At 41.7% G+C, this 21,784-nt stretch overlaps 1 protein-coding gene across 1 annotated transcript in view; it reads left to right on the top strand.

Moving 5' to 3' along the window:
- Positions 1–21,784, top strand: part of AFG1L (AFG1 like ATPase) — an 84,944-nt gene that overhangs the window by 13,950 nt on the left and 49,210 nt on the right. The window contains exons 5-7 of the mRNA XM_077302647.1: positions 2,443–2,573; positions 8,664–8,763; positions 15,973–16,031. Coding sequence (XP_077158762.1) covers positions 2,443–2,573; positions 8,664–8,763; positions 15,973–16,031 — 290 coding nt within the window. The remainder of the gene's footprint in view (positions 1–2,442; positions 2,574–8,663; positions 8,764–15,972; positions 16,032–21,784) is intronic.

Here is a 21,784-nt window from a genome sequence, read left to right as displayed (position 1 = left end):
AAATGGATATTTTGGAGGGTGAGCTCTATGGAATTGAACCCCACTGAGATCCCTGTCTTCCCCAAGCTTCATCCCAAAATCTTCAGGAGTTTCCCAACCTGGGGCTGGCAACTCTACCTTCCTGGTTTCCCACCCATGGTCAGCGGGACTTGGCAACTGATGAACAACAAAGATTTGCTGGAGTTGCTGTCTTTTTTAAAAGCTGGGGAGAAAAGGAGATTAAATTATGTGTGCATGCACTCTCTACTTCATAGACGATGGCAAAGAATATCCACATTTTAGATAATGTTTGCACTCTCAGAAAAGGGGAGAACATCACTAGAAAAAAGGTCTTAAATAACTCCCTGGTCATGGTCCATGATATTGTATCTGAGGAAATATTCATGCCCTGAATGAAACCATGTTGGTCTTAAAGGTGCCACTGGACTCTTAATTTGTTCTACTGCCTGGTCAGTGATGGAAAGTTGTGTGTGTAAACAGCTGCTAGTTTCACTCTCTTTAGTGATCTTTTCCTTTGCAGCTATAGCAGCTGTTTGTGTAGTAGGTGATGGACTAAGTAGAGTCAAGATGTTTTAAACATAGCACACTTTCCTCAAGCTCTTCAGCTGAAAAGTTGATTGGTCATTTCAAATAAAACAAAAAATTGGACCTTCTGCCTTTCTACCCAGGCTTCCTTAGCCTCCTGTCTCATCAAAGAGAGCCAGCGTGGTGTACAGGTTAAGAGCGGTAGACTCTAATCTGGAGAACTGGGTTTGATTCCCCACTCCTCTTCATAGGTTTTAATGAGAGTGTTTGCCCAAGTAGGGTTCCCAAAAGAGATCTTGACTGATCAAGGGTCCCCTTTTACATCGGCTTGCATGAGGCAGGTATGTCAGATCCTAGGGACTGAACAGGTATTTACAACAATGTACCATCCTCAGACGGATGGTCTCACAGAGCGAATGAACCAGATGTTGAAAAACAAGCTGAGAGCCCTGGCCTATGGAAAGCCCAAAACATGGGACTTATATGTAGACCCTATTTTATTTGCATTACAAGAGACCAGTCTTCCACGGGATATTCACCCTTTGAGTTGTTATACGGACGACAACCCCGAGGGGTGTTGGATTTAATAGAAGAGAAATGGTTACAAGATTGTCGCCTGGCAGGGAAAGAGACCGTAGTTTATGCGCAAGAGCTGCCGGAACAGTTGGCCACCATACTGTCCAGGGCATGAGACAATTTAGCAGCCGCCCAGCTATACCAAAAGTCTTATTAAGATAAGGGGACACGGGAGAGACATTTTAAGGAAGGAGACTTAGTCTTGATCCATCGCAGGGGGTTAGGAGCGTCCGGAGGAGATCACTGGCGTCCAGAGGAGATCGCTGGCGAGGGCCCTACAGAGTTTCAAGAGTCCTCGGTACAGTGAAGAGGGTACAGTGAAGAGAAGGGTAGAGTCCAGGGGTGGGACACCAGAGCCCTTCACAATAGCACAGTACCCTAGCATCCTCTTTGTCTCTACTTTATGGTTATTTCTTTGATGTATAGACTGATGCTTCTAGGGGCCAAACTTCCTTCTTTTATTGTCACTCCCACACACACTACTTCTCTAACTAGATTGGATTATAATTCTATCTCTCCGCTATCCTATCTAGAAATGTAGTTCTTATAATAAACTACTCACGTTACTTAGAAAGGATAAAGAAGTCTCTGTTATTGTTTTCTTGCTTACATGAATATGGATCACATGGCTTCTGCTGTTGCTTTGAGCCATTAGTGCACTCTGTTAAATATTAGGAATATTGCCCAAATATTCCAACAATCTTCAACACTGCTTATTGTGTCTCTAAACAGTATAGGCGACAGTTCTTTCTACCAAACTGTGTTTCCTTTTACAATATTTATAATAGTTTTCAGTTGTCATACTGCATGTAACCATTTTCTGGAATGTAGTTTGTAAAAATGGTACCTCTTTCCTTTATCCATGGCCACACCATTTTGAAAAGTTTTTAAAAAATATTTGTTTTACTAGTATTTTCAATTACATTTGAGGTTGTGCTCTTCCTTGTCTCCCACCCAATCATTAGCTGGTGCATCTTAAGTACAGGAGTGCTCTCTTTTTTGTAGATTGCACAGGAGGCCCATAAACTAATGGATAATTCTCACTCCAAGAAGAAAAAAAGTGGAAGAACTGCAGTTATATGGGTTCATGCCACAGTATGAAATAAATATCCCAAAGTAGCAAAAAATATTGAAAAAGAGGACCTTACACCTTCAGCAGGAATAGCTAATGGAGGGTGCTTAATCTTACTATTTTTGTCCATAATACAGAAGAATAGTTCACACAGCTTTTATTTAATTGTGGTAATTTTTCTGGAGATGTAAACCAAATGTTTATTTTTAGCTTTGTTGAGTCATTTTAGAACATGTATTGAGTTTGTGTGTACATTGTGTTCATTTCAGGAATACACCATCTTAAGCAGAGCTTACCAAGGAGGAAACCTGGGTTAATGGCTAAATCATATGATCCAATAGCCCCTATAGCTGCTGAAATAAGTGAGGAGGCTTGTCTCCTGTGCTTTGATGAATTTCAGGTAAAAAGAGCACATTTATGTCCTCTCTCTGGAAAATAGCAGTGTACTTCAAAAATGTCTTAAGAAGCCACATAGAATTTCTGGCTGATTATTTAATAAGGCACTCTAATCTATCTTTGTACCTGAAAAGTTTGGAAATTTAAAATGTCTCTTGGAAGTGCTGCTAAAAGCGTGACTTGCTTCCTTGCCACATCTGCAAAGTCAGCAGCTGTATGCTGCCCTAAGTATTTACGGTATTAGAACCACAGCATTGCCTTCCCAGCTAAATCCAAGACGTGGGACTCCAATTTATGCTCCTGGTTTGGAAAAAGCCCTGGCTCTATGGATAGAATTTCATATTATTTCAACAACTGAAATAAATCCATGTTTGCCAAGAGTATGTGAGTGTGAGGCCAAAGAGGGAGAGCTAGTGGTCAGGAGAACTTAACTTTTCTCATTAACTTTTCTAAGGTTGCTTAACCTTAACCTCTCTCATTCCCATTAGATTTCTGCTTCAGATACTGTCTGAGGCCATTCCACATACACACACACCCTATTCTGATCTGGTAGTCACAGAGGATCTTTGTAGGGGGGACTGGTAAGTCCTCTCACTTCCTGCCTGTCATTCTTCCCCACAAATGCCCTTACTCCATGTTATCATCAGACATATGTAAGGTTGGGAACTATATGTGGGCCTTGTGAAGAGTAGTTCTATCCTGCATTATGTTGAGAAAGAGTGACATCTGTGCTGATTAGTGTACTGATCCTAAGGATGCATGAATGGCACAGGCAGTGCTGGTGTAATTTTCTGGCCAGCATACCCGCTTAAATTATGCAGGGGGCTGTATTTGGAAAAAGACAAAGTAAAGAATTGGAGCTGTGGATGTATTCCTGAATTTCACCACTGCTGTAATCAATAGAGTGCTTAATTCAGCAGTATCTTGCTCTACAAGCAGTGCTTTTGGTGAACTTCGCATGTTTTAAGACTTAAAACAAGATTATTTATCTGCAATTCTGGGTGCTTCCATTTGACAAGAGGCACTGGGAATTTATTCCAGTTTTATTGTTTAAGAAGCCCAGGGTTAGAGCTATCTTTCCTGAGTGTAGACAGTACTATATGGAATCCTGCCACACTCCATTTTCAATATACCAGTATTTTTTCACTTTGGCATGTGTCAATTCACAGCTGGGTTAAGAGTAATCAAGGTGGCACAAGGCAATCAAGTGTGTTTGTTTCCTGACAGGTGATAAATCTGTTGAGGAGTTCATCATTAAAATACTTGTAATTCCATTGTGTCTCCGCCATACCCATTTCCTGAGCTCTAGACCATTTGTAAATGACCAGTAGAGAATAGGATTATGATAAATTGCATGAATGAGCCAAATTATACCAGTCCAGCCCAATTTACTTCTTTGATAGGAATCTGGCATTCTAGACTATGGAGATATAATGTATGTAGTGGACATTGACTGTAAGGCCTTGGATACTGTCTAATGAGTAACAGGTATGTGTGAGCTCTGGAAATGCATTCAGAGGACTGGTATCATGCTGAAGTACAATGAAATATGATTTTGAAGGGGTAGCTGGTTGGACAATGAATGTGTGGATGGCAATGGTAGCTTTTAGTGTGAGATATTGCAACAGTACACTTCCCAAGGGAGAAAAGTAGCAGAAAATTACAAAATATAACTGTGTAGAAAGGAATTATGAATGGAACACTGGACCACTGTGTATGTAATTTATTGAATATTTAACACATGCCGAAATTGGTTGAAAGTGCCATCAAGTTGCAGCTGATTTATGGTGAGCACATAGGGTTTTCAAGAGAAGAGATGAACAGAGGTGGTTTGTCATTGACTGTCTCTGCATAACAACTGTGATCTTCCTTGGTGGTCTCCCTTCTAAGCGCTAACTGCTTTGATTAGCAGCACTGTGGGGCTTGTCACAGTTAACAGCTTTTGCAGATATGGACTTGAGATATGACAGTGTCACCCACTGAGTTTCAGGAAAACTCAGATCTGACATCAGGTCAGAGTTCCAATATTCTTCTACTTTCTGTACTGGTAAAAAGTATTAAGAGCAACACTTACTGTGTTTGCATGCATAATAGCTAGGGAGAAACCGAAAGAAGATTGGATCATTTTTTTTATAATCCCTGGAAAGTAGCTCTTCGAATCAACCATATAATCAAATAACTGGGATAGAATGACTGGTCTGGTATCCTGTATCTCCTCTTTTTTCAAGGAGGGTGGTAATAGCTGAGCAAGAACAGCTGTAGATGGCTTTTGCATAGGCAGCAGGATACAGAGCCATAACCAGAATTAGGAACTCATAGAGGAAGGAAGTAATGCATGAACAAATGAATATAGATTGGGTATGTCCTTGGCTTAAAAGACTGTTCCATGAGTGGGACATGTTGTCCTGAAGCTTGTGATGTTTGGTCATGGCCACCTTTAAAGCGCATGCTGCTTGTTCCTAGCTAGTGTTGGTCCTCTGAGTGCCTACCACGTACTTCTCCCTCAGTCATAGTTGACGTTAAGTGAAAAGCATACATAGTAACTGTCACATATTGTTCAGGGAGGTGTGTCTACTCAGTCAAGTGTTATGTTGATTTGGTCAAGTTTGGTATAGATATTTAAAACTGTCTCCATTACTAGAGAGGCTTGTTTGGCTAGAAGTTCAAAAGTGTTGATGTTGCTCATGATCTGCCATTTAATTACGTGAAATGTGGAGTTTGCTTAGGGTAACGGATATTAAATTTTAGAGCTCTGGAAGCAGCCTTACTGTGTTGATTCCAACTAAAGCTCTTCCTCTCTGGAGGTATGTTCAGAACAACAACAACCCGCCCCCCCCCCGCCCCCAATTCTGCAGCCACTGTGCACAGAACTGGTGTACAGGTACCCAAGACATTGCTAAGAAAGCTCCCTCCATCATTTTGCAGAACTCTGTTGTCTGTAAGCTCAAGTCTTAAAAAAATTAATAAAAGGAGATGAATGTAAAAATGAATGGACATTCATGTGATACTTTTGAAAAACTAAAAAGAATAGAATTCAGACAGTGCATAACATCAGTTCATGAAGACTGCCAATGTCACGAGAGTCCAGCAAAGACAGCTTCTCACTCTTTCCCGGAAGCTTTTCCTGCGTGCCTCCAGGGTGTAAACTGCATGGTGCTTTTATTCCAATCCCAGGTCGATTCAGTCCCTGCCCTCTACACAGAATGCGATTTCCGTTTGGATTTGGGGCGATTTAAATTTTCCTTCTGCAGCAAGAAGGATTGATCCGGAGTAACCCTACCTTTATTGTGCGATATCATAGAGTGCTTTTAACGCTCAATATTTTTCAAATCTGGATTGGGAAACCAAGCTCCGTGGTAGAGAACCAGTGATAGGCCACACCTGGTCATGTGAGAAGCTTGCCTTGAAGGAGAAGCCCCTAATTTCTCTCAACTTCTGTCGGTCCTAGATTTTTCCTCCCTCCTCTGCCTTTTTCGATCCTCTCTACCCCCCCCCCCCAAGAAAAGAAAGAGGCTCCCTGCCTGGCTCCTCTCCCCCACCTTCAAGAAAAGAAAGAAAGAGGCTTGGCTCCCCCCCCCTTTCTGAACTACCCTAACCACGTGCAGAACACTTTCCTGTTTCAATGGGGGGGGGGGAGAGGAAGACCCGAGTTCAAAGCGATCTGAATTCAACAGGATTGACAATGGAATAAAGAAAGTAAGTGCAGACTCTGCCCAGGAGAAGCAGGGGAGAAGCAGCCCCAGTCAGTGGGTTCATGAAATCACATTCTGTTTCGTCTTTCAGTACTTTTGTAAATTGTAAGCTCCCTTGGCAGCAAGATGGCATATAAATGCAGATCTAAAAGAATGAAGGGTAGAGAATTCATCTTAATGGAGAGGGATGGATGCGAGTGAGGACTACGAGTTCAGTTCACTGGCATGTTCACCTGTCAGTTTTAGTTTCAGAAACTGGGAGGAAACTCAGCACCTCCAGTAGCTCACGACTAAGGTGTTGATTCTCTTTTATGCCTTTCAGTGATGGAATAGATAAAGAAAGATGGAATCCCCTTTCCTTGAAATTCCAAATAACTGAGAATGCTGAGAAAAAGACATTTTAGGAAGACTTTGTAAGGCATTAAAGCTGATAAAAGCGTAGTAATAAAAAAATTAAGCTCTTATTTTTGTGCTAGCACTAATTGCTGCTTATATGTGCTTATATTTGTCATTCATTACAAGAAACTGTACCAATCAGGGGATGACTGAACCCAAAGCACTTGTGCACATAAATTAACTATTAGAGCTTTTCTTTTTTTCTTAAGTGAAAAGAAAGCAACTGTAGGTCATAAATTTTTTTCTCTTAAATGCTAATGAAATTTCTCCATTCTCTCCATTAGCAGATCCCTCTTATTGGTAATTTGTATCCTTTTCATTTGTTTCCGTTGGTAATGAATGCTAGGCACAGAAAGGACCTATGCTTTGAGAATGTTTCCACTTTTGTCTTCCCTTCCAAGGCTACACAGGATCAAAAGGACATAAATTGGTACCCAAGTATGCAAAGTGACTCTTGCTTTTTTAATTATCTAGCTTTAAAAAAGATTAATCTATATCGGAAGGCAAATAGATTCAAATTTTGCAGCATCAAAACATCAACCAAGGAAGCCTCATTGCTTTCCTGTAACACATCAGTAGTCTGCATTCTAATGTGCCTTGTCCATATCTTCCTATTGCCAATCTAGTTTATGTCTGTTCTTCTGTCACTATTTCTTAACTAGAAATAGAATATGTGTCTCTTCTTGTTCTCCTTTCTGTCTGCTTGTTCTGCAAATTTCAGTGATCTAATCAAGAATGGTAGCAGTGATTTTACTACTTACTGGCTTTTTTTAGTTCCATGCCCAACAAATCCCAATTTTCTGCTTACTCGCATATCAAAATTGACTGCTTGCTTTGCATCTCTGCATGTGCAACTACCAACACTCATACAATTAGTTCTAGCAGTCAGGCTCAAAGTCTTGTGGAAATTCATAAGAAGAGGCTCTTTCCAAATGCCATACAAGTGACCTTTACAGAACCACAGAAGAGCACTGAGGGTAGAAGCAACATTAAAAACAGTTTAGCTACAGGCTGCCCGATTACTTTGTCCAAGAGCGCTCTCTTCTCGAATAGCCCTATCGAATTCTCTGTGATAAGTCTCTTTTATATTAATTCTCCTCCTCTATTGTAAGTTTACGTGTTTTTTTTAATTCTGCATATAATAAAGTTAGTGTCTTAAGCCCAGCTGTAATAATTTCATGAACAATAAGCAGGAAAGTGAAAATTCTCAGACAAAAGTTTCTTTTCATTATTAATTGTTGTCCCAATTTTTATTGGAGGGTGTGTGTATGTGCGTCTGAGAGAGAGAGAGAATGATTTGTGTCTGTGAAGGTTAGAAGAGGCTGACTGTGCTGGAACTGACTGCAGTGCCTTTTTGATTATTCATGGACAGTAATAGAAGGCACTTAAAAAGAACAATGAAATTGCTTATTTTTTGTGATGGGCCATCTGTTGAATTGTTTTGTGCAACAATCGCACAATAGTATCCATGTCATATTGTTCTATTTTAAACAGCAGCTAATTATGTATACTTGGCTACTTGTCCTTTTTTCCAAAAGTTCCATGACCATTTAAAGTCACCTCCATGAACCTTTGCTGGAAAGGTAATAGCAGTCTAAAGCAGCTGGTGCGCATTTTCTTTTCTTGAACGTCTGGGGCTTGTGTGTGCATGTTCATGGATTTGTTGGTTTAAAATTAATGAGGTCTTTTAAATGTTGAGATCTGTTTTAATTTTTTCTGTGTTTCCCACCTGTAGTTTTAGAATGGAAGTTAATATGGAATTGTTTAGCAGTTTGCTTAAAAACCAGTGGAGCTCTATAGTAAAGAGCGGGCTTGACTGAAAAGACTGCCACGTTCTCTCTGCTTATTAATTATCCCTTCCTGTTCTCCTGCAAGTGGTAATTAAAATCTTCCACAATTTACCCAAATAATTTTTTTTTCTCTCTCTCTCAAAAAGTGCAAAACCAGTTGCAAATCTGTTAGAACAAGTCAAAAACAGGACCTAATGATGGTGTGATCTTCCACAGGTCACAGACATTGCTGATGCCATGATTCTCAAGCAGCTTTTTGAAAACTTGTTCCAAAATGGAGTCGTTGTTGTGGCAACATCCAACAGGCCGCCAGAAGGTAGAAATAAACAATATGTTGCTATTGGCCTTTTCAGTGAAAGTAACAGATGTCTTAGTAAGCCAGCTTTACATGTATTCATTTTCTAATTACGATAGATCTCTTGGGTTGGTTTCTACTTTATTATTATTTTGTTTAGGCTTTACAGTATTCCATAAATTGCAAACTCCCATGGTTTCTGTCACTTCTGTGGAATACAGCTATGCTGTGATGGCTGTATGTATTGCAAGCATACTTTCTTGTAGGCTTAACAAACCAGTATTCCTCAAGCAACAGGCAAGGGAGGGACTAGCTAGATGTATGGGTAGGTGACTAGTCTCTACAGCTGTTCATATGATTGGAATTTCTACTGATTTCAGGAAGAATGGAACTATAAAAAAGGAAGGCCAAAGACTGATAAAATGGAAGCATGTTAGAAACAGACAGAGGCTCCAGTCATGTTCTCAAGGTTAAGTAATCACAAGTAGACCTGCTCTGATGTAAGCATGTGGAGAAACCCAACCAGAATGAGTGAATGCAAAACAGGAAAGGCGTTCTTGGAGCATAAACTTGGAGCAACAGAGTAGAAAACAACTGAATACCATCAAAATCAATCTTTAAAGCAGAAATTTAATGAAACTATATAGAATAATACAAAAACATATTTTAAAAAACGTTTGAGGTCTGTGGCAGAATGGGCCTGCTCTGGCATTCAGGCCATGCTCTACCCTGCCTTTCAAGGTTTCTCAACACCTGGAGAGGCTTTTCTTTCTGCCGCCACCACCTGACCTTTGTAAGGCATTACCCACTGAGAGTCAGAGACTCCCAGCTTCCCTTCCCAGATCTGAGACCTTGTTCCTGTGTCTCCTGCAGCCCAGCCCCTGGTCACTACAGGGACAGTTTACTGCCTTGAGCGCCCCTGGGAGAATAGGCACTGGTCATCTGCCAGCCTTTCCCCTGCTAGTAGTAGCAGTAGTAGCATGTTTATTAAGTCAATTGACCCATATAAATGATACATCCGCAAAAAGCTATAATAAATAGTAAAAGTTAATAAAGATGGTGTCATGACAAAATGCAAGAATATTGCTACATGAAAATATTTAACCGCTCCTGTGGAGCAGAATAAATAAAAGAGTAAGCCCTAAGGGGGAGGAGAAAGGGTGGGCTCTGTCCAGGATAAAAACTTGGAGGGCCCAATCAGGAGCCGCAAAGTGGCTCCTGATTGGGCCCTCTGAGTGTCACTCCAGGACCAAGCAGCCAGTGGGGAGCTGCGTGAATTGGCTGCTTGCCCGAGCCTCGCCTTGCCCGGCTGGAGACTCACCGCACACAAGGAGAAGCAGCCTTTCCCAACGGTGAGTACTCCTGCTGGCTTCCCCTCGCCCTTGCGAAATGAGCAGGGACGCTATGTCGCAGATGCGGCGTGCCTGTTCCTTTCCCACCTGGAGTCCCTTCCCAATGGCCATTCACCACCGCCGCTTCCCTGCATACAGACACACACACACACACACACACACAAAAACCCCTGGCCACCCCCCCATCATCCCGCCGGCGCTTCCCTGCACCCACAGACACGCACACACACAAAACCCCCTGGCCGCCCCCCCATCGCCCCGCACCCACAGACACGCACACATACACACACACACAACCCCATGGCTTCCCCGCCCCCGCTGCCCCGCACCCATAGACACGCACAAACACACACACACAGCCACCCACCCACCGTGCTCTCCCACCCCTTCCCCCACCCCATGCACCCACGCACACACTCCTCTCTGCTCCCCCTCTTCCCTCGCCACCTCCCCCTCCCGATTCTGCACCCCCTCGTGATTCCCCCCTTCACACACCCCCTGTCCCCTCCCCTTTCAACTACCTCTCTGCCTGCCTTCCTTTCTTCCTTCTTACTTCCTGACTTCCACTAGGGCCCGCTGTATTTCTTCTACAGCGGGCTTATTTTCTAGTATTTATATATTAAAACAATATGCCCATTGTATCAGTTACAGTGGGCTTTATTTCTAGTAATGTAATAAAATAGGAAGAAGAGCAAGGCAAAACTTTGTGGGACCCCTTAGAGTTACATACTGGGGAGAAGGATTCTGTTTTGGAAAGACATTGTCAAGTACAAGCAAAATCATTTAAGGATGGCCAAACAGGTACTCATGGACCAGGAATCCATTACACTAACATGATGCTAACTAATGTTATAAAATAGACAGTCACACTCATTTTGCTCCTATTGATATTTAGGTAGCAATTTCAAGCAATACCGCTGGCATCATTTTAGCATTGTGTGGTATGGGGAAAGGAAATGGCATAATTTATGGTGCAGGTCTCTTCCTGTAAACTACTAAAGTTGAGGCCCAAAAAGCCTTAAAAATCTCCTTCACAGTCTCTGAGAAAATTTAGCGTACAATTTTAGCAGGCAATTTTGTCTCAAGGTCAAGACACAATAGATGATACTCTCTCGGCATATCTGGAACTCTTTCTCTTTGGAAACTTACAGTCTAATTTTAAGCAAAGTTGAGTATAACTCTTGCTTATGTTTAAACCTGAGGATCTTTTGGAAGCATGATCTATTCGGGCTGGCTTTTGGAATTAACGTTAAGATGACAGATGCATGGATTGGCTGTCCCAGGAATAAGCATGTCCATACGTCTCTCCCCAGGACCATCCCCACAAGTACTGTAGGAAATCAGCCATGCAGATTTCATGGTTTGAATTGGGCCTCATCAGGTTTAGAGGTCAGCAGCCACCAGTGCTGGACCACCTGGAAATCCGGCTCAGATTTAGTATTTGCAAACACTCAAACAAGTCTCAGTCTCTACATGTGGACCCATTTAGAACTGCCCCTTTACATACAGAAGGTGGTTGTTTGCTTAAAGGCATAGCTGACAATCCTACTATGTGACCCAAATGTTACATTTACTATTACAGTAGAACATGAAGAAGAGCTTGCATCATCTTGCAGAAAGCAAAGTAATTTTGCAGACAGCTGCTATAAGCAGATCATTAGCAAACAGAAGCAACCTGTCAAAATTATCCCTTTATTCTTGAAAGTCAATAAATCTGCTTGCTTAATATTTTTAAAGCCACGTGTGGAAGGAACTAAACCTCTAAGGAAAACAGTACATGGCACCATTTATTTGGAATGCGCAAATGTATTGTATTGGTTCTTGGTGTAAATACTCTCCTTAAACTAGCTCTGGCTTCTTTGAGGTGCAACTTGATTTTTTCTCCCGGGGACCTTTCCTTCTCCTCCCCCATTCTGATACAGCATATATCAGATGGCAGGAAATTATAAAGGGCATTTTTACCACTAGCAGTATTCCTCATTTGGCCCATGCTGCTAGTAAGGGTTGGAACCCTGCAGGGAAAATGTTGAGGACTGCTAATGAAGTGGAGCTGCCCATCATAAATATTACATGATAATGAAGATTTTAAGGAGGAAGTTTCCACTGCAATGAAAATGTTTATCCCTGACTTCTTAGTTGTAAGCTCAGCAGAGTGCCCACACAAAGCACAGGGTACTGTGAAAAGTAATGCATGTATGAAATTCTTCTTCTTCTTTTTTGCTTTATTTCATTGACAAATTATTTCTAAACCTATATAATGTTTTATTAAGTGACTAAACTTTAAAGCTTTGCTATAGTTCTTCATGACCTTACCTGGATAATCCAGGCTAGTCGGTTCTCATCAGATCTCAGAAGCAAAGCAAGGTTGGTCCTGGCTAGTGTTTTGACGGGAGACCTACAAGGAATAGCAGGGTTGTGATGTGGAGGCAGGCAGTGGCAAACCACCCCTGAATATCTCTTGCTTTGAAAACCCAGAAACCTTAGGGGGAAAGTACAAACACCTATGCTAATATCTATTTTCTCTTCAGCTTAATTCTGTCTCCTAGAGCAAACCCTTTCAAACATGATGTGATGCTTGGTGAAACTTGAGCATAAGAAGACAGTCTCACAGTGATTATGTAACCACTGCCTTTCTGCATGCTGTTGTCCTGTGAACTAAGTACACCTAGCATGGCTGCCTAGTATTCTATTATAGATATCAAACAACCTTCGCAACCTTAGCAAAATGTTGTGTCCTTAGATGATGATCCAAGGTGTTCATTAGATGACTGCCTGCTCAGTTTCTAACTGATCCCATTCATTATTGCCTCCCCATTCTTCCACACCTTTGCTATTATTACAAATAATGCATATGGAGGGATTGTATTTGGAAAGATGGCCCATAGACTGGGACACGCTGTATGCTATGGACACAGGATGCTACCTTTTATTATGCCAGACCATTACCCTATCGAAAGTATTGTCTACTATGATTGGTAGGAGTTAGGCCAATAAAGGTATCTGAATCTGATTGGTAGGAGTTTTCCAGGGTTAGAGATATAAAGGTTTCTTACATCATCTTCTATCCTTTTTTAAACAGAAGATGCTAAGGATTGAACTTGGAACCTTTTGCATACAAATCAAATGCTGTGTCACCAAGCCATGGATTCTCTCCTGTTTCATTTGGTAGAGCAGGGGTAGTCAACCTGTGGTCCTTCAGATGTTCATGGATTACAATTCCTGTGAGCCCCTGTCATCAAACATTGGCAGGGGCTCATGGGAATTGTAGTCCATGAACATCTGGAGGACCACAGGCTGACTACCCCTGTGGTAGAGATTAGCAAACTGCTCAGGTTCAGTACTTGGCATCTACCTTCAGTGGACAACTAGGTTCATTATATTTAAATTACACCTTTCTTCTGTTGCACAATTCAAATTGTAGAAAATAAGAATCCCAGGTGGTCTCCCAGGTATTGATTGGATGCCGAGCTGCTTAGCTGCAGTGAAACTGTTGTGCCTTCCAGCTATTCTGCAGCTCCTTGCTTTTATGCCTCACTGGCAGTCAGTATTCTTAAACAGGATGAACTACAGATTTACCCGAGTAAAAGGAAACATTATTTCCTATCTAAATTAATTGGTCCTTTGTGTTTAAATTTGCTTTTGTAATCATGAGGGTATCAGGCTTATCCTGCCTGTCTGACAATACCTTGCCCTTTCCCATTCTGGTCCTGCAAGGGTTTCTCAATCAAGGCCTCAGAGTAAGATCGTGAAGGGGTTCTTTCACCCTTTATCTTCTTCCTTATCCCAGCCAGTTCTCCAGACATTTGTAGGACTGCTGGTCTCTCCTCCTTGACCTATCCTCAGAGCTGCTTTTATGCTCCCTTCTTGTCCTCCCCTCTACTCCCTTATTGGTTCCCACATTTGTCCTTCACTATTTCTATGCCTCTGTTGGAGGGTTTGCTCTGCCAGGTTCCTACTACATCCCAGCCTTGCTATGAGGCATGCTTGCCCAGCTGGAAGAAAGGGGCCAGGGAAGGGAACCTCCTCTACCTGGGTACTGGGGAAGATCCAATTTCCACATTACTGCCTGGACTTCAGAGTTCAGGCCACCATTTCACTGCAACTCCTCTGGATGCACTGTTGCTTCTCCTTGCTTGTGGCTGTCTTCCTTGTCATTTTCTTCCTCCCTCATGCCTGTAGTCATTCTTGGGAGCCTGGAATCATCTTGTCCCAGTTCAGGGCTTCCAACAACTCAGGTGCAGGTAAGCTGTTTACTGGCCTGGTCATCTTCAGTTCTTTGGGAGGGGTGAGTCTGGACCCCAACCCAGACAGAGGGTAGGCCCTACTTCCTCTATCATATATTGAAAAGATACTTCAGAAATATGTACAAAACTCCTACAGAATGAATAATGCTAATAGTGGGCTGCCAAATAGATTGTAGCTATGTTTCATGGAACTTCATGGCTTTGAGAAACCCTGGAAGTGAGGTCAGAAACTCACGCCTCCCTGCCTTATCATGGAAGTTGCATGTCACCAGAAGTGCCATCACCCAGATACTTCCACCTGATGTGACATCATGCTCTGTTGACTCATGATTCTCCTAATGCCAGAAGCAGACCAGTGGACTATTCCACTATGCTGGGAACAGAGCTGGGGCAGACATCCACTGCTCTGTTGCCACCTACCCCCCCCCCCCAACACAGTTAAGTTCAATTGGGAGTATTTACTTCTCTGGACTCCCATTGCTACCATGTGTGATGAGCTTTGGCCAGCAAAGGTTTTTATGACATGGGCTTACTACTCCCTTACTACCCCTTACTACCCCCTCCAGACTCATTATTGGCTATGGGTTTTTTTATAGAGCCATATATGATCATAACACCAGGTAATTAAAAAAACTTTTAATAAATTAAATAATCACCCAATTAAATAATAATCACCCAATTAAATTAAATAAATTAAATAATCACCCAATCAGAGAAACCCATCTAGGACCATTGAGAAACCCCAGGGTTTCACAGAGCCCCTGTTGAGAAAGCCTGGGGTAGGGGTTAAGAGCAGTAGACTCTAATCTGGAGATCTGGGTTTGATTCTTGCCCTATCCACATGAAGTTTGGTGGATGACCCTGGGCCAGAACCAGTTCTTGCAGATGTCTCTCAGGCCTACCTACCTCACAAGGTGACTTCTGTGGAGAGTGGAAAGAAAAACAATTGTAAGCCATTCAGAGTAGAGAAAAGCAGATTATAAAAACAAACTCTTCTTATCTTCATGACAATGAATCTTAGCTACCATCCCAGTCCTAAACATAATTTTTCTGGTCCCAATACATCCTTAAAGCACATATAGCCCCACTCCCACACACAATCCCATGAGGCCTGAAATTATACACCATATAATGATAACCAGTCTGTGTCTTAGACTGGGCCTGCAAGAACCCTTGGATGAAGTGTAACCTATCTTCTTGGCCAGCTGCATTACGATATGACCTGTAGTAATACATCTCTTGCCATATGATTACAATTACATTATCCTGTTGTTATAACGATATGTATATTTTGAGCTGTAGTTTAGTTCGTTTACTTATATTTAACAAGGAATCCCCCCAATAGTTGTTAATGATGCCACTGAAAGTTCAGTGTTGGTTAACAACAAATGCCAGAGTTATTATTTCATATTAGATTAAAATCTAATTTTGCTCTGATGCCTTCTGTGAGATTTCTTGGAGTATTTAGTTTTTTTACTTATTTGGAATATAATTGCAGCAGAATAACATAGATGTGTTTCTTCCCTTTTGCTTCCCCATTACATGATTCATGTAGAGCATTTATTTGTAAGTTCCTAAGACAACCTTGGCAGACAGCTAAATAGTAAGGGTAATATCAATGTATTCTCTTTCAGACCTCTATAAAAATGGGCTCCAGAGAGCTAACTTTGTTCCATTCATTGCAGTCCTAAAGGTAAGGAAAGATGCATTATTTATGTTATTTATTATATGGCATGTGTGTAACATAACCAGGAGATCCTAAGATTGTCTGGCTGCCGGGCAAGAAACGTTAAGAGGTGGTCTGCCATTGCCTGCCCCTGTATCCCAACCCCAGTATTCCTTGGAATTGACCCTTCCAAGTGCTAGCCAGGGCTAACCCCTGAGAGCTGATGGAATCGGGCTTACCTGGGCTATCTAGGTCGGGTTGAAGACACACTTATTTTAGGGTTCCTGATTTTGCCCTACCTTAGTGCTAAATATATATGTGGTTGAAGTACTATGTTTATATTTATTTGTTTTAGTATTATAGGGGTAAGGAGTTAGTGTTTCCTATGCTGTATTTTAGAGCCAGACATTTAAGTTCTGCTTCTGTTTACTGCCACAGTGCTTTCACCCTGCACATTGATGTGGCAAAACTCAGCAATGAGTTTACTGCTGAGCAGTCAGCTTGCTAAACAACTAAGGATTCCTGAAGACTATATAGTCTCTAGGAAAGCTCAGTACAGCAGTATGTACAACTGCCTATTTTTGTTATTTGAATAACTAGCACGTTTATTTTTCTGTGATTATTGGTTTCTCCATCCCACCTATCAAAGTTTGGATTTTAAAGAAAAAGTGCTATGCCTTAGTGTTCATAAATCTAGGTTCACAAATACTTAGGTAGAGCAGGAAAATTAATTTAGGCTGCTTCTATATGGGAGATATTTAGGTTTTTATTTTGGGGGATTTTTTGGCATTTTGGCTACCCAACAGCAGTACTTTGGGAGGGGAAGAGCATCCCCACAAGATTGTGGACCAGTTGTATTCCAATTCCCTTTCCTCACCCTCAGCAACTTCTAGACTTGCTTTTCATTTATTTTCTTTGGATAATAATGCGCACCTTGCAGCCTAGAATGCCTGATAACTTATTCTGAGCTGCAAGATATGCATTATTTATTTATTTTATTTATATTTCAGTTTTTATACCAGCACTCCCAAAATGGCTTGTAGCAGTTCACGAAGGAGTTTCCCCACAATAAAATCCCATAATAATAATAATAACCCCCCACAGCTAAAATCTTAAAACCCCCAATTACAACCATCCCTTGGTGGCGACCTCTCCCTCCCACCCCTGGCTCAACAGATCCAAGATCCTGCCCACATCAGCACCATTTTCTTTCCCTCCGCAATTCCCAGCATCTATTTCCTCGGCTTATGTCACGTAAGGGCTATTTTCAGGTGCATGTGTATTTTGTAATCATTGACAGCAACACTGCTATCACATTATAATGACCTATATTAGCACAAACTGCTAGCTTCTGTGAACTCCCAACTTTAATTTTTTAAACATCCTAGTGTTTTTCATTGCAGAGATGATCACTCCCTTTATCTTTGCAATGAAAAACGCAATGGAGTTGTTGTTGTTTTTTAATGGAAGCTGAAACATGGAGGAGCTAATGGGCTGTGGTACTAGATTTTAAAAGTTGTAATCCTATAGCAACCTATCATTACTGAATCTGCTTCTTGACAATCGTGCTTTGGGGGGAAAAGTGGCTGTGGGGCGCTGATAAAAGTCAAGTGTAGGGAAGCTGCCACGTGGACACTTGTTGTGGTTGTGAAAGCACCTGCAGGTGGAGAAACGAGCTTTACGGAGAATCATTAGTATGTGGCATCAGGCATAACCGACGTTCTCAGATTTGACTCTTAATTGTAAAAGAAGATGGATTAACAGCTTGCTGTCATTAGCAAGATTTAATGGACTTCTCATAGATTTTGTTAAAGAGAATGAGTGAGTGAATTCCAGCAGGCATTTCTTCTATCTTCTTCACTGGATCTTTCAAAGGAGCCAATAACAGCTCAGCTGGAATGGGGGGGGGGCAGGGTAGGGTATATAGCCATTTTATGTGGTGTTACTTGCAGCCCATGTGTAGAGTCGTATCTTGGGTTGTTGGAAAAGCTTGTTTGCTATGACTATTGTATTCTCTTAACAAAATTCTACCAGCCTGTGCCCTGCTTCGTTTTGTATTCCAAGGCCAAACTTGCCTGTTATCCCGGTTATCTTTTGGCTTCCTACTTTAGCATTCCAATCCCCCATGATGATAAGCACATCATTTTTTGGTGTTGCTTCTAGAAGGTGTTGTAGGGCTTCACAGAACTGATCAACTTCATCCTTTTCAGCAGCAGTGGTTGGGGCATAGACCTGGATTACAGTGATGTTGAATGGTTTGCCTTGGATACAGACTGAGATCATTCTGTCATTTTGGGGATTGTATCCTGAGACTGCTTTTCCTACTCTTTTATTGATTATGAAGGCTATTCCATTTCTTCTGTGAGATTCTTGCCCACAGTAGTATACCTGAGACGACTGTACACATGAACAACACCAGACGGTCAACACAGAAATCAGATGGACTATGTGCTCTGCAGACAAAGATGGAGAAGTTCTATACAGTCAGTAAAAACAATTTTTACCGATTCTGGTTCAGATCATCAGCTTCTTGTTGCAAAATTTAAGCTTGAATTGAAGAAACTAGGGAAAAGCATTAGGCCACTCAGGTATGAACTAAATTATACCACTGATGAATATACAGTAGAGGTGACAAATAGATTTAAGGAATTAGATCTGATAGTCAGAGTGCCTGAAGATCTATGGACAGAGGTTCGCAACATTGTTCAAGAGGTAGCAACTAAAACCATCCCAAAGAAAAAGAAATGCAAGAAATCAAAATGGCTGTCTGAGGAAGCTTTACAAATAGCTGAGGCAAGAAGGGAAGTGAAATGCAAGGGAGAAAGAAAAAGATACACCCACTTGAATGCTGAATTCCAGAGAACAGCTAGAAGAGATAAGAATGCCTTCTTAAATGAACAGTGCAAACAAATAGAAGAAAACAATAGAATAGGGAGGACCAAAGATCTATTCAAGAAAATTGGAGATATGAAGAGAACATTTCAAGTTTGAGCAACAATAAAGCTAGTGGAGGTGACAGCAAAAATCTGTAAAAGTGCAGTAAAAGTGCTACACTCAATATGCCAGCACATTTGGAAAATTCAACAGTGGCCACAGGATTGGAAAAGGTCAATTTACATTCCAATCCCAAAGAAGGGCAATGCCAAAGAATGTTCAAACTACTGCACCATTGCACTCATTTCTCATGCTAGCAAAGTTATGCTCAAAATCCTACAAGCTAGGCTCCAGCAATATGTGGACCGAGAACTTCCAGAAGTACAGGCAGGATTTCGAAGAGGCTGAGGAACTAGAGATCAAATTGCCAACATATGCTGGATCATGGAGAAAGCTAGGGAGTTCCAGAAGAACATCTACTTCTGCTTCATTGACGATGCCTTTGATTCTGTGGAGCACAACAAATGTGGCAAGTTCTTAAAGAGATGGGAATACCAGAGCATCTTATCTGTCTCTTGAGAAACCTATATGCAGGTCAAGAAGCAACAGTAAGAACTGGACATGGAATCACTGATCGGTTCAAAATTGAGAAAGGAGTTTGGCAAAGCTGTATACTGTCGCCTTGCCTATTTAACTTGTATGCGGAGCACATCATGAGAGAGGCGGGGTTAGATGAGTCACAAATTGGGATCAAGATTGCAGGGAGAAATATCAACAACCTCAGATATGCAGATGATACCACTCTAATGGCAGAAAGCGAAGAGGAACTAAAGAGCCACTTGATGCGGGTGAAGGAAGAGAGTGCAAATGTTGGCTTGAAACCCAACATGAATAAAATGAAGATCATGGCATCCGGCCCTCTCAATTCCTGGCAAATAGATGGGGAAGAAATGGAGGTAGTGACAGATTTTATTTTCCTGGGCTCCAAGATCAGTGCAGATGGGGACTGCAGCAAAGAAATTAAAAGACGCTTGCTCCTGGGGAGGAAATCTATGGAAAATCTAGACAGCATCCTAAAAAGCAGATCCATCACCCTGCCAACAAAAATGCGTCTAGTCAAGGCATTCCCAGTTGCAATGTATGGTTGTGACCATAAGGAAGGCCGAGCGTCAAAGAATTGAAGTTTTTGAACTCTGGTGCTGGCGAAGACTCTTGCGAGTCCCTTGGACTGCAAGGCGAACAAACCGGTCAGTCCTAGAGGAGATCAGCCCTGACTGCTCCTTAGAAGGCCAGATCCTGAAGATGAAACTCAAATACTTTGGCCACCTCATGAGAAGGAAGAGCTTAATGCTGGGAACGATCGAGGGCAAAAGAAGAAGGGGACGACAAAGAATGAGGTGGCTGGATGGAGTCACTAAAGCAGTCGGTGCAAACTTAAATGGACTCCGAGGAATGGTAGAGGACAGGAAGGCCTGGAGGATCATTGAACATGGGGTCGCGATGGGTCGGACACGACTTTGCACCTAACAACAGCAACTTGCAGCCCTCTTTTAGAGTGCTTATTAAATTGTGCAGGGACGTTACCTTTCATTATTTAGATCAACATGTTCACTGTATAGAGAGACATAAGAGTTACTTTTCATTGATGGTATTTTATAAGTCCTTCCATAGCACATACGTTATTCCAACATTGGCAGGCCAAGAGTCACTGCCTTATATTTACAATAGCAAGGCCATTTCCGCACATCGGTAAATATAGTGTTATGCCAACTGAATGGCAAAGCGCTAAATTTTATCGCACTTCCCAGTCCCTCCTCACTTTTTCTGCTGCCTTTTCATGCATCTCACACTCCACATCTGCTGCTGGACATGGAGGAAGAGAGCAACGCACCTTACATGTGCTTCCATCTGTCAATCAGTACAGGCAACCAATCACCTTTCTCCACATTTTAAAGGTCCCTCAATGCCTGCTAATTTTTTTTTTAATTCATACTTCTCCATTGCAGTGCCTATGCATAGAATCATAGATTCATAGTGCTTTTTGAATGCCACCCCTTATGGGATCACGAGTCCTTTGATACATTTAAAAATTAATATTTTCCCGATTTTTTTGGTGGGGGAGAAAACTTTCAAGAGGCACACTTTGTGTTACAACTTTGAAAAAATTATTTTATTTCTGGCATCGGCTGCACGTATGTCCACCTAATCATTGCTCCAGTAGATTAGCCATTTTGAAAAATAAATTCCCATCCCCAGGAACAAGGGAGAGGGGGGCAGGTGCGAGGGGGGATGAGGCAGGCTCCTTTAGCGTGTTTGAGCCTCCATACCTTCCCTCTGCTGGTTGCCTGCTGTTTGCTCTCTAGTAGCTAGCGCTAAATAGGTTGGTGAATCCACTTTATGTGATTCCTGAACTCGTGCTTTAAAATGGAGGATGTAGCAAACAGTTTGCTGTCTGGATGTGGGTGACATCATGCAGAGTGGCCAGAATATAATGCCTATATTAGGTAAGCATTTCACTATATTTATCGGGTGCAGAAAAGCCCTCAGAATCCAAATATTAAACTGGTTACTTGGTAGTACTGAAATAATAGTATACTTAATATACAGTTCACAGAGCAGCTAAATGCTTTTAGTTTAATATCCTTTGATAAGGGATTAAAAGTACTTCACAGTATGTTTATTGATTTCATTTATACCCCCACCTTTCTCCTCAGTGGGGACCCAAATAGCTTTGCATCCTCCTCCTTTTTTAATCTTCATAACAACCCTGTGAGGTAGGTTAGGATAAGTGTGTGTGTGCTTGGCCAAGGCAACCCAGCAAGCTTCTGCGGCAGTGATTGGATCACATCCATATAAAACTGACTCATAAAAGAGGTGAATTTTAAATAATGTAGTTAATAGAAAGT

This window comes from Paroedura picta, chromosome 1, assembly GCF_049243985.1.
Source record: "Paroedura picta isolate Pp20150507F chromosome 1, Ppicta_v3.0, whole genome shotgun sequence".
NCBI classification, from domain to species: domain Eukaryota; kingdom Metazoa; phylum Chordata; class Lepidosauria; order Squamata; family Gekkonidae; genus Paroedura; species Paroedura picta.
The sequence above is the reverse complement of the archived record's forward strand: the minus strand, read 5'-3'. Positions and strand labels throughout refer to the sequence as shown.